The sequence below is a fragment of the Platalea leucorodia genome (assembly GCF_965183815.1).
Source record: "Platalea leucorodia genome assembly, chromosome: W".
NCBI lineage: Eukaryota > Metazoa > Chordata > Aves > Pelecaniformes > Threskiornithidae > Platalea > Platalea leucorodia.
In genome coordinates, this window is record NC_138859.1 from 3,993,524 (window position 1) to 4,005,735 (window position 12,212).

The window sequence follows — 12,212 nt, forward strand, 5'->3', positions numbered from 1 at the left end:
TTGGAGCCGGCTGGCATTGGCTCTGTCGGACATAGGGGAGGCTTCCAGCAGCTTCTCACAGAAGCCACCGCTGTAAGCCCCCCGCTACCAAAACCTTGCCACGCAAACCCGATACAAGTTGTAGTAGTAGTTTTTTAGTTGGTGTGCTAAAACCACTTAGTAATTTGCTGAACGATGGTTGTTTTATTTTACATTTTTCTCCACACTTTCCACGTCCTTTCTCTAGCTTTGAATGGAAACCGCTTGATTCAAGTGCCATCTTTTTTGTTGGTATATGCACAGAGCCTAGCTAGATAGGATCCAGGCTGGTGACTAGAAAAGTTCTTAAGTGTTATCACAGGAAACCCCTTTTTTTCTTCCCTTTTCCATTCATTGAAGGTGGGTATATTCTTTAGCTATTGTAGTTCTTCCTGGAAACGCAGGAGGGCACTAGAATTACGTTTCTTAAACTTCAGGTTTGCCTTAAAAAGATGCAGTTAGTACTTCAGAAATGTTTCTAAGACACGGGCTTCTTTCTAATGACTCTGTTAACTTCACGTTTCGAAATGCTACCTTTAGATAAAGGTTTTTACTTCAGCAGTCTGATAATTTGCTAATATGCTGTTCTTTCAACTATGAAGTAAAAGACCTGGAAGTAATATGGCTTTCTTCGTGCACTAAAGATGTGAAGGAACCTTAGTCACCCCAGTTCTCTCCAGCTCTGATCTGTAACATGACCTCACTATTGTGGTTTTGATGTGGTATTTACGTAAACCGAGTTAATCTCTGATGTAGCCTCAATTAGAATTTAACTATCTATCCTGCTCCTGTGTAGGGCAGAGAAGAACAGGGTCCAGAATGTTCACCACTAATGGCTCTGTTAAAAAACACTTGAACATTAAGAGAAAGAAAGAGAGAAGGAAAAAATATATTTGGTGATATTATAAAACTAAATAAAAGGCTTTCTGAAATCAAACCTGCTTTCAGTGATAGCTGAGATTGCTTCCTTCACATGCCCCTGCCATTCGCAAATCATTATATTTAATGAAACTTTCCCTACTTCAGTAATAAAACCAGCTACTCTAGTTACTACTTGTCTATCTTTCATGCTTTGCTCTGTTTTTCATTTGCTGCCAAGAATTTGCTTTACCTGGGTTGGAAAATACTGGCACAGCTCAGCCAGCTTAACTACAAAATCAAGAATCTTAAAGTAAAATCAAGGTTCTCGGCTGTCAGTTAGGCTCTGGATTAGAGAACCTCTAGCCAAAGGCCTTGGCAGCCAGAATACAGGTGGTCTTTCAAAAACTCATCTCAGTGTCTTCATGAATACTTTTCTTCTTTAATAATCTGGCCTCAGATCTAGGCACGTTCCACAGTCCCTCTCTTGTCATCTACAAGATGCTTCTCATCAAGCTGTTTCTCTTCTTTATTTGGGATGATGCTACATGGCTAAGCATAAGGAAAATGGAAAGAAAGAAAACCATCTTTACCAGAAAAGAAACAGATGTTTTTCTCTTTCTAAGGAGGGTCATTTTAACTAACTTGGGATGTTAACGCACACATAGCACCTCGAATTGCAGCGAGGAATGTTTAGCTGGAAGCACTGAAACTTTTACAAGACTAACGCTTCAGGCATTGCTAAAGCAGCCCTCCGGGGGCGGATGGAGCGTTCCCTGGACAGAAGGGAATGCAGGGGGATGCACAAAAAGCGGCCTCCTCTCCATCGCTTGTTCTGCCATACGCTGCAGGAGGGCCACAGAAGAGCCGTATCCCATTCGTAGCAGGGAGTATTTTGGAATCCCGGCAGTCCAAGATCAGAGCAGAGAGGCCTAGAACAACCACCACCCTGTTTAATTGTCTTGATAGCCTAGTTACATTGCTCTTTGTGTTAAGGTCTCAAAGCACTTTGCAATATTAAGCTTCCATAAAAAAAGTCTGGGTGAATCTTCCAGACTAAAAGAATTTGCAAAATATCTAAGTGTTTGCTCTTCATACAAGTTTGGATACCCGGTGAGGGGACCGGCCCTAGGCAGTGCCCTCTACTTTCTGTGAGCCCGCAGCTCTCTACAAAAACACTACAAGGACTACGCTTAGTGGCACTACTAAATCTTTAGCTAGAGGTTTTTGTGCATAAGAACAATGACTTCAGAGATGTGCCAGTGCAACATCTGATCATGGGTGGCTGGGTTGAATTAGTGTTTTATAAATAACGAATCAGTTAACCAGTTCCAGCTTGCAAGTCTTTTCTTTTTTTGTTATAACTTGTCCTACATATTGACATACTCTGTGTTGAAGCTTCAGGTGCCATTTAAGTATTGAAAACTTAAATATTTAAGTTAATATTACGTCCATATTTAATCTCTAAGCTGCAGTGTTCTCATGTTCAGTGGTTCAGATGTACACATCGGAATATAGTTGGGAGCATCTCGGTCGTGTCATGAGCAGCCCTTGGGAGAAGATCAAAACATCGTTTTAGAGAAGGGTTTGGCTGTCTAGTGGAAACTGGGTGTAACATTACTGCGCATCACAGCCAGATGAGTAACGCGCTGTGTACGTAACAAATCCATGGGCCACGCATTCTTGACAGATGACAGATCACCACCTATTGTTAAAAAACCAGTATATTGTACAATAATACTGTGGCTAATAGTGATACCAAGTGTCCTTATGTTTAAAATTCTGGCTTGCAAAGAACAAATTTATTCGTTAGAGCCAATTACCAGTAATTAATTCTTATTTATATTACTCTGCCACTTAGAGGCGCCAGTGAAGATCAAGGCAAATTAAACTTACTAGAAACACAGGTGGGAGAGTCTGTAGTATGGAAAGCTGCTCCGAACACGCGAGAGGGATGTAGGCTGGGAGTCAGATGGACTGATCTGCCCAGGCACCACGACAGCTGAGGAACAGAGCTACCCCTAGTGCTTCTCACTTCTAATGTAAAATAAGAAAAAAAGAGTCTCTCCCCACATTTTCATGCTTTAGCGCAATTAAACAGGTGGTTAGGTTTTAAAATATTCTGAACGATCGCAGTTCTTCTTGCCTTCCACGGGAGATGGGCATCCAGCAAAGACCAGGCACTAATAAAAATCAGATCTAGTTACTTACAGCCCCAGAGAGATGATGAGACCCTGGATCTCCTCAGGTTGGACCTAACACTTTGTGATTTGCAATGGTGCTGCTTAATTAAGGGTGTAAGTAGTAGGCGTTACTGAATATCCCTCTCCCAGACAGTTTGCCACACCACAGCTGACGTAACTACAGAAGCCAGCCAGTCTGGTTTGGGTCAGGACGTCAGACCTGCGCTGCAGGATCCAGGTACGGACACAGCTTACGCCTCCCTGTCACCAGTCTGAAATACTTTATCAAGCCCCGGTTCACCACACTGGAGTCAAGTGGAGGTTTACGTCATTGAGAGCCCGGTCAATCTTATAAACAAGAACATTGCGTCTTCTGCAAAGTGCAGTCCTGTGACCGTTTTTGCAGATGCCTGGAGTACTTTGAAAATAGCCCTTTTGTTTTCTTAGTTATTAAGAAACGAATTTTTTAAAATCTGAATGTATGCTAACAGTGGGGAAAAGTCTGCACGCTTATGGATCAGTGCATCAAGTCGCAATAACGGGAACCTCGAACCCTAGCTGCCCACCCTCCCCATTCGTGTTGTCTCCGGCGCTTCCCTCCCTTGCTGCCCCGTTAGCACCGTGCAGCGGCACCGTGCAGCGGCGCCGGCCGGGGGTCCGCTCCCCGGGGCGGGGCGGGCCGGGAGCAGGTGATCCCCGCCGGGGCGGGGAGAGCCGCCTCCCTCCCTCCCTCTTCCCTCTTCCCTCTTCCCTCCCTCTCCTCTCCTCAGCTCGGCGCGGCGCGGCGGGGGAGGCAGGAAAGTTGGGCGGCTGCCGGGAAGTTTCGTAGCATGGCGGAGCGGCCCGGGGCGGCCGGCCCCAGGCAGCGCGGCGGGGCGGCGGCGGGCGAGCGGCCGCGCTGAGGCGAGCCGCGCCGCGGGGGAGCCCCCGCCCGCCGGCCGGCATGGCCCGCTGGATCCCCACCAAGCGGGAGAAGTACGGGGTCGGTGAGTGCCAGCCCGGGCCGCTCGGACACCCCCGCCCCGTGCGCCCCTTCCCCGCTCGCCGGGCCTCCCCTCCCCTCCCTCCGCTCCCGCCGCCCTGCCTCCCCTCCCCGGGAGCCTCCTCTCCCTCCCCGGCTCACGGCGCTCGGCGTCCGCGCTCCGCCGCTGCCGAGCCCCCGGGTTCCCTGCACCACACGTTCATTCGCTTCCCCCGCCTAGAGTCATTCCTTTGCTTTTGCACACCCTTGGCTCGTTTCTCTTCCACACGCTGCCTTAATTCTTTTTCCAGTTTGTGCTCTCTTGCACTTTCAGGTTTCAGCCAGTGAGTGTTCACTCTTTGAACCCTTAGGGATGGAGGCAGTGGTGTGTGTCCAATTCACACCCTGGGATCTCTGGGTTTCTGGAACCCTGCAAGTTTAGGGCTGACCTTTGTAATTTTGTCTCTCCAGCATGTTTTACAGTGAAGACTGCTCTAACATAGCAGCAAAAATGGAGATGTGGATAGAAAAAGTGATGACAGGGTAAGATGGTTGTAATGGGCAAATTCAGGACTGTGGGCGACATCTTTGTGGGGGGTGGAAATTTTGACATAGGGCGAGGAATGGTGAGAGCTGGACTGACACCTCGTACCTTCTGCCTTGTCCTCTCCTTTATGTTTAAAAGGAGATTGTTGAATGCTGGCACACTTTTCTCTAGGAGGAACACAGTCAACGGTGTTGCTGGTAAGCTCTCCTTTTCTTGAGAGTTTGATGACTTGAAAACCACACGATTTTGAGGTTGCCTGTGAGAATTGGGCAGAGAACAATAGGCAGGAAACCACTAATGACACAAACAACTGCTGATAGTTTATTTTAATGAAGAGTGATCTTCTGTGCCCCTTGCATTCCACAGTGGACTTCTTGATGTGAGAAAAATTTTTAATTTCATGCTTGCAAAGCGTTAATTGCCCCGGCTCCTGTGAGATTGTTCATTCAAGTTCAGCCCACGAGTTTAAAGGTGAAGAACCTCATCCTGCACAGGTTTTCACAGAGTGGATTTGAAATAAGATACCTACTTGATTTCAAAGTGGCTTTGCAGAGAGGCAGCCCACTTCTTGCAGGACTGTGGCTTAAGCTTCACAGATATTATACGCAGCACAACCTTATCTAGTTTCTGCTCCGGTAACCGGGAGGGTGTGGAGTATTGTACGCCCTGAACTTTGCTTATTTCTGTGTAGGTAACAGCCCAGGCAATTTATATATGGGAGCCCGTATGTATGACTTGGTGAGGTTACTCTGAGCATCAGGAATTGAAAAATTTTGGTATTATAATCAAGTAAACTATATAATGCTGGTGTGATTGGCTGTGCTAGATTATGGTGGGGTTTTTTTAAGCACACTTTTGAGCAAGGCTCTCCTACCTCAAGAATGGCCTTGGGCAGTAGGATGAATCAGAGGCACTCCTCCAGCTACCTTTTTATTAGCTTCCGGGGTGAGTTTTTTGTGCTGGCTTGAGCCAACTGCCGATTATGACAGCTCCTCTGCCAGAAAAGGGCACTGGCTTGTGAGTAAGCGGGGTGGAGGGGAAAACCGCCTCTTCCCTTAGGTTACCAATCAAAAAGTGTGCTGGTGGGAAGTATCCCCTTACTGCTGTGTGTTCAGACAGCTGTGTGAAAAACATACTTACTTCCCCTGGGTGCAGACGCGTGGACCAAACTGATGTAGAGCCTGTAACGCTTCAGCTCTTGCGTTTAATTTGTTATCAGAACTGATAGGGTTAATGCACAGGCAGTAAACAGAACTATTTATGTAGTGACTAGCTTTATCGGGCAGCGTTTGATACGTGGCGGTAATGGAACCGTAATTTTGTCAATTTGATGTTTGCAGAATTGTCAGTTTCCTGTCTACAATTGCATCCCGTGCCGTGTTCAAGCTTTGCGCTCAGGTACCAGTCCTCATCGGTTTTGTGCTTAATTTGAAGAAGTCGATGAGGATTGAGAGGCAAGTGTGAGCTTCTTGGGCCATTAATCTGCCTGCTGACCGAGGTGCCTGTTAGCACCAATTACGAAGGTGGTTGTAACGAGGCTAATGCCACTGATTTGTATGATACAGGCCATTAGACAACCTCAATTCACTGTTAGCATGGGTAAGTTGATAGTTGTGAAGTGTAAAGATCCAAGTTCAGTCTTTTCAGAAAGAACACGCGCATTGTGGCTCTTCGTTATCTGTGCTTTGGAAACTAATATAGAACTATTTGCATTTATTTTAAACACAACCCTGTAAATCATACCAACACAGTAACAAATTCCAAGAAGTAAACAATGTGATTCAGTGTCACTTGTCTGATTTTTGCATTTCAGCTCAGAATGGTTTATGTCCTGGGTTATACTCTACAGATTTGTTGATTGTGGGTTCAAGCTGATTTGCTGCCTTCTGGTTTTGTCCTCAACAGGTTAAACCTGGAGGCTGCTACCTTTAGCATGGGTAATACAGATGGCATATGGGCTGAGTTTGAAATGGCAGACAGCAGAGAGTGCAAGGCTGGAAATTGTAGCATTTTTAGGGAAGCATATGTGAGAGACAAATGGGTTGCAGTTTCTCACTTGCAATGAATTTTCAACCCAGTAACAGATGGGATTGTGGAAGCTTCAGCCTTGTGAAGGGACAAAAACGCTGCTGATCATCTGATGGGCAACATCTTGCCTCTTGAAGCAACAGGATTTTCTGGGTCTCGCAAAGCTTCTTTGCAACGTGCTTCACCTCTAATGTGGGAAGGAAAGATACTATCTATCTGATGCATCTTCCTTGAAAGCTGGTCAGTTTTAGGGCCAAACTAAATGCAGTAACCTCTTCTTGGTCAAGTGCTTCTCTCAAAAAGAAGGTGTCATTTGCAGAATGCCTTTTGTGCAGACTCTCTTTAGTCGAGAGAGCAAGCTCTGAAGGAAAGAATACCTGAATGACTCCCCACGATTTTTAACTGTTATTATCTGCTTGTTTTAAAATTAATAACTTGGGGTGTAAGGAATCAACAATGTAATTATTTTCTTTTTCTGCTGGCAGTAACATGGGCTTGCATTAACTTCAACTTGAATGTTACACTTCAGTTGAAAAAGCAATTCTTTCTTTAGTCGTCATCTGTTCTTAACATGTAAGTGTCCTTTGTGGACTGGAGAAGACTGTATTAATGGTTTCAGTACCAAGTATGAGAGAATCTGGAGTCTGTGGAATCATAAGCTATTCTATTCAGGTGTAAATCCAGGTTGCTACCAGAACAAGCAATCGGACCCCTTTTTCTGATTCCTTCCTGCAGGCAATAGCAGTGTGGTAAGCCGGGTCAGGGAACTGACCCAGCTCAAAACCAATTCAGAAATGAAACGGGCTGAGTTTTCAGCCAGAACGGTTTCCAGGTGACTGTAATGATGCCTCAGGTACGCGCATGCTTTATATGTCACCCTTGACTGTGAACTAACAGGATGCGAAGTGTTTGTTTATAATTAGGTAGTTTGATCTGCGTATGCACCTGTTGTTCAGCCAATCCACAAATCTGGTCTTCCAGAATAAGAAATTATTAACTGAAGTTTCATTGAAAGAGCTCTGAGACATGAGGTCCAGAACAGTTTGTGTTTTGGTGAAGATGGTGGCTTGCCCCTGGGTGCACTGGTATGACTATCTCTTGAAACGTAAATTTACCCTTATTTTTGGGGTAGTGGCTGTTTCATAGAGCTCGTGTGGTAGGACTGGGGAAGGACCAGGCAGACTGTCGTGGCCGGTCCTCTGCAGTTGGAGGCCATAATGGACCATTCACGCCACAAACCACAAAATGCTTCAACCCAACAACAAACTTGGAGCTTGCAGCAAAACGCTGAAAGCCACAAATTGTGATGTTCTTCTTAGAAGGAACAAGAGAAAGCTTCAGCGGTATTTGTTGCCTGTGATCTCTCCAAATTGTTAAATGTATAGCTTAATATTATTATGAGCCCACAAAAAGTTCACTGGTCAGCGAGGTATATCAAGGCATTGTTTGTATTTTAGTAATCTTTATAGGCTCTGAGTAAAACCGGAGTCATGTTTTGTTTAGAAAATGTCTTAACAATGTCAGGTTGAAGAGAAGCTAATTAACCAAAGCAGTTCAGTCACTCTGTGGAAGGTGTTTTGATCTGGTGCGTTTTTAAAGGCAGGAGGCTGGGAGGGAAAGGTTGAGAAACTTGTGGGCAGCTTTAATTCCCAAGCTTTCCCTGCCTCTTCACATCCCATTCCAGGGATGCCCATTTTGCCCTTCAAGTATGCGGATACATGGGTGGCTATTTGAAAGGGAATGGCTCGATGCGATCTGGCTCCAAAAGAAGTGTGGCCCCTTGCTATGGCTAAAATACCTTAGCCATATTACCAAAAGAAACTGTTTGCTGCAGTGGCAAAAAGCAGCCTTTGAGTTTCAATCTATCATCTTTTATTTTGGTTTTTTTTTTTTTTTAATAGATTTTTTTTTTTTTTTTTTTTTGGTAAACTGACAGGTAATTACCCCTAATAGTTATTGGTGGCCTTTTAAACCCATTACGTTTTTGCCTGCTGGAGGGACCGGAGCATAGGACTGTTCTTGTTGCAAAGAAGTATTTACTTTGCCAAAGTACCGTGTGGTGGTTGAGTTACAATCAGCTGCGTCATGTCTTAGGAATGGCAGTAATTTTTCAAACGTAAACCAGTGCCTGCCAGCTACGTTTGTGATTTATGCGAGCAGAAATGCAAAGGATCAGGGAGGAAGAGAAAGTGCTGCAGAATAAGATTTTCTTACTAATGATTTGATATGTGATAACTTCTGATATGCTGGGCCATCAGGTCTTGACTTCATGTTCAAACCTCATACATCTGCAAAGTTGTCTCAAAATACGGTCTGTGATCAAAGGAGTTTCACAGTGCTGATAGGAGTACATCATGTCAAATTAGAGCAAAATTCATATTTGTTTCAACTTGCTGCTTGCCTTATGCCTGCCATTCCTGCAGAATGCTTCTAACGTGAAACTGAAGTCTGCTGTTGTGCAACAGGTTCCTGACGAGGGCTCTAGAAGGATGGAAGAGCCCATTCCTACTGCAGAAGTGACTGTCTTCTGTTGATAGAAACATTCTACAACTACTCATTTTTCCTTCCATTTGCTTTATTATGATTTGTGTCTAAAAATTGTCACGGTGATGGCAATACCAACAAAACTTTCAACAGGGAAAAGTAAAAACTTGGCATTGTTGACAGTAAAAAGTTTGGAATCTTCAGAGTAGTGTATGACACTTTATTTCTGATTTAGTTCCCCATTTTTTACTGCTGTGTCTACAGTTTATTTGCTGTGAAAGTTGGCTGTGCTACCTCTTGCTTCCACAGGCCTTTCTATTTTTTGTTAATCCATACTAGCCCGAGTCTGTCTTCTCTTACTTTTGGTGATTACTACTCTGCTTCTTGAGTAGTTCCCTGTGAAACTAATCCTGTGGACTTCAAAGGTGCTGCTGACATGAACAAGGCTTGTAACAGTTCTTATTCTTATATTGAAAAGTAATATTTCTAGAAGTGTCTTGTGACTTCTGGGTGCTTTAGCTCTTGCGTATCCACCTTGAAACATCACCAACAGTCCTGATATTTGTGAACTATCATACAGTTGATCTTACTAACAGTCAGGTCCCTTTATGGAGGCTCTGAATCCTCTCTTGAGGCATCCAGAACGGCTAGTCCCCTTCTAGAGTTTTGGCTGAGCTGTCTCCTGCTGATTAGATGGGGGCCTAATTGTTCAGAGGTGTCAAGAGGCTGTAAGTACCAGTTTCTGCTAGAACTGGGTGTGCTGACCAGTTCTGAATTTCGCACCAATCTCTTGCGTATTCTTGTGGTTCTTCTTTTGGCATAGGACTGTATTTGCTAGTACAAATGCAGATAGGACCTATGGAAATTAAAAGCAAAATAATAAAAGCTCGCAAACTGAAAAAACTTAAACCAATAGCATATTGATTAAGAAGCAGTAAATGTGTAACAATCTTTCCCCATCGTTCAAAAGTTGAAAAATGTACACCCCTTCTACATGCAACCTTGCCAAAGCTCCTTTAACTGAAAGTCATCTTTTTTTTTTTTTTTTTGCTATTTAACTTGCATATAACTTGACTTTTAGGACATTTCTTTCAATTAGTGCTTTTAGGGGAAAAAAAATAAATCCTATTTATGCTAGCATGTTAAAGAGACAACCATGGCCAAGCTGAAAACTACCTTGGTTCAAAGTCATAAACGCATTTATCCCCTTGCTACCAGAATGAGATTATGTTTTCAGGTCCAATGCATTTAACTTATGATTGAATGCCTAAAATACTGTAATGAATTTTGGTGCATTTGCCAGGAAACATGTGCTAATAAAACTGGAACATAAATATGAATTACTAAACAGCTTTCTAGGTGGCCGGTTCCTGGTTGCCTTCAAAAACTGAAGATGTTACAGAGTGCTAGTTGGACCAGTTGCTTAAATGATAAAAATGTCTTTTTGGTACAGTACAGACTGTACCTCCTAGGAAGATCTCCCAGGAATAGAGAGGGGAGCATTTTTTAAAGGATGGATTGCTCTGGCAGCCTCTTGAAGCTTTCAGATAGGTGTCTGGCACATTGTCAGAATGTGTCTAAAAAAAGTAGTAATGGTTCTGTGGAGATTATTCTTTGGCCACTTCTTATACTCGCAAATTTTTGGAGGTGTTGCTGCAATAAAAGTGGACCTCATTCTGGAAAGTGCTGAATCTGGGCAAAAAGTTCATTGCGATACCATGGAGATAATAATAGTTTTCTGCTCTTGGGAAGCTTGGTACTTTGATCCTCTGTAATAATAAAAGTTTATAACTTCAGCTCTCAAGTTCTAATGCTGTTTCACCATGTCATGGGCAAATAGTGGCCAATTAGTTCTGAAAGAGCACTTTTTTCTTTTCTTTTTCTTTTTTTTTTTAAAGGTAAGAGTAACTAGCTTAAATATTGGAGACCTGATTCTTGCAGCGCTTCCATTGTCGTTGCTCTGACGATGTAGTGGGGGCTTCAAGCTGCAGAGAGATGGAGCTTAATGTAAAGGAGTAAAGTAGCTCTAGAAAATGAAGGGAAGGCTACAGCGCATGGTAGTCGGTTCCAAATTCTTCATCTCCTTGCATCTTGTGCAGTTTAATTAAAACTGATCTGCTTACTTTAAATTTGGGAGTAGCTTGTCCTTCATTCTTCTTGACAGCAAAGGGATCAATATTCTTGTTTGGCTTTTTTTATTCCAGACTAAGACCCTTAGTTCTCAGCCAAGGTTTCCTGTTCCTCGTTTCAACACTATTCCTCTGTTTGCCATTTGCTTGTTACCTGAGATAGGTGGCAAGATAAAAACGCTTTGGAATTAAAGGTCTGTGGAAATGTGAAACTAACTGTGTACCTCGCTATGCAGTGCCAGTTCTCTGATGGGGCTTGTGTCATTTTGCAAACATGAATCAATGAAACCACAGGCATCCGTTGGGAGAGTAATCTGTTATGAAGCCTGTGTTGAATGAGAAGGACTGAAGGTACAGAGGCCAACTGAAATCCCTATGGTTATGCATCTTAGAAATTCTACTTGTGTTAGCCCTGCCAGCACGAGTTAGCTCAAGTGCTAGTTTCCATAGAGGTGCTATCCAGTGGAGGTAAAGAGTTACTTGGCAGCATATCCCAAGTTTCTTAAAATGCAGTGGGTCAAGCCATGCAATGAATTCTTCTCGTGTAAATTGTGGGAGGGCTTGTCTGCCTCTTTCTGAGCACGTGGATGGAAAGGGGAAGGTGTTGGAGGCCCGAGAACACTTGCACAAAAATTTATGGCTGTAATTCTGGTGGGTTATGTTTGCAGCTGATGAAGTGGGATCCCTTAGCTTGATATTCTCTGTGGGTCTATCAGCTTGAGTTTAGCGTTGATAACGTGTAGGTGTGATGCTAGCAAGAGGCAGTACTGAAGTCTTAACTCAAGTGAACTTTGTGGTGAAGGCTAGCCTGTAGGCACAGTTGGACTCCACGCTCAAGTGTTTTACTCGTTAGACCTCCTCTCGTCTCTCCACCCTCACTCCCTCTGGAAGCGATAATGCATACAGCAGAACTCATTAGATAGTAACACTCACAGTTCTGTACAATAGTATTTCCAAGTTTTCTTCCTACTTCCTTTGATGTTTTGCCCAGTAAGAACTAGGAC

General features: G+C 43.8%; 1 protein-coding gene across 1 annotated transcript in view; it reads left to right on the forward strand.

Annotated features, from left to right (window-relative positions):
- Positions 1-3,992: 3,992 nt before the first annotated feature.
- LOC309601993 (dedicator of cytokinesis protein 5) overlaps positions 3,993-12,212 on the forward strand; it is an 84,619-nt gene continuing 76,399 nt past the window's right edge. The window contains exon 1 of the mRNA XM_082335263.1: positions 3,993-4,045. Coding sequence (XP_082191389.1) covers positions 4,003-4,045 — 43 coding nt within the window. The 5' untranslated portion in view covers positions 3,993-4,002. The remainder of the gene's footprint in view (positions 4,046-12,212) is intronic.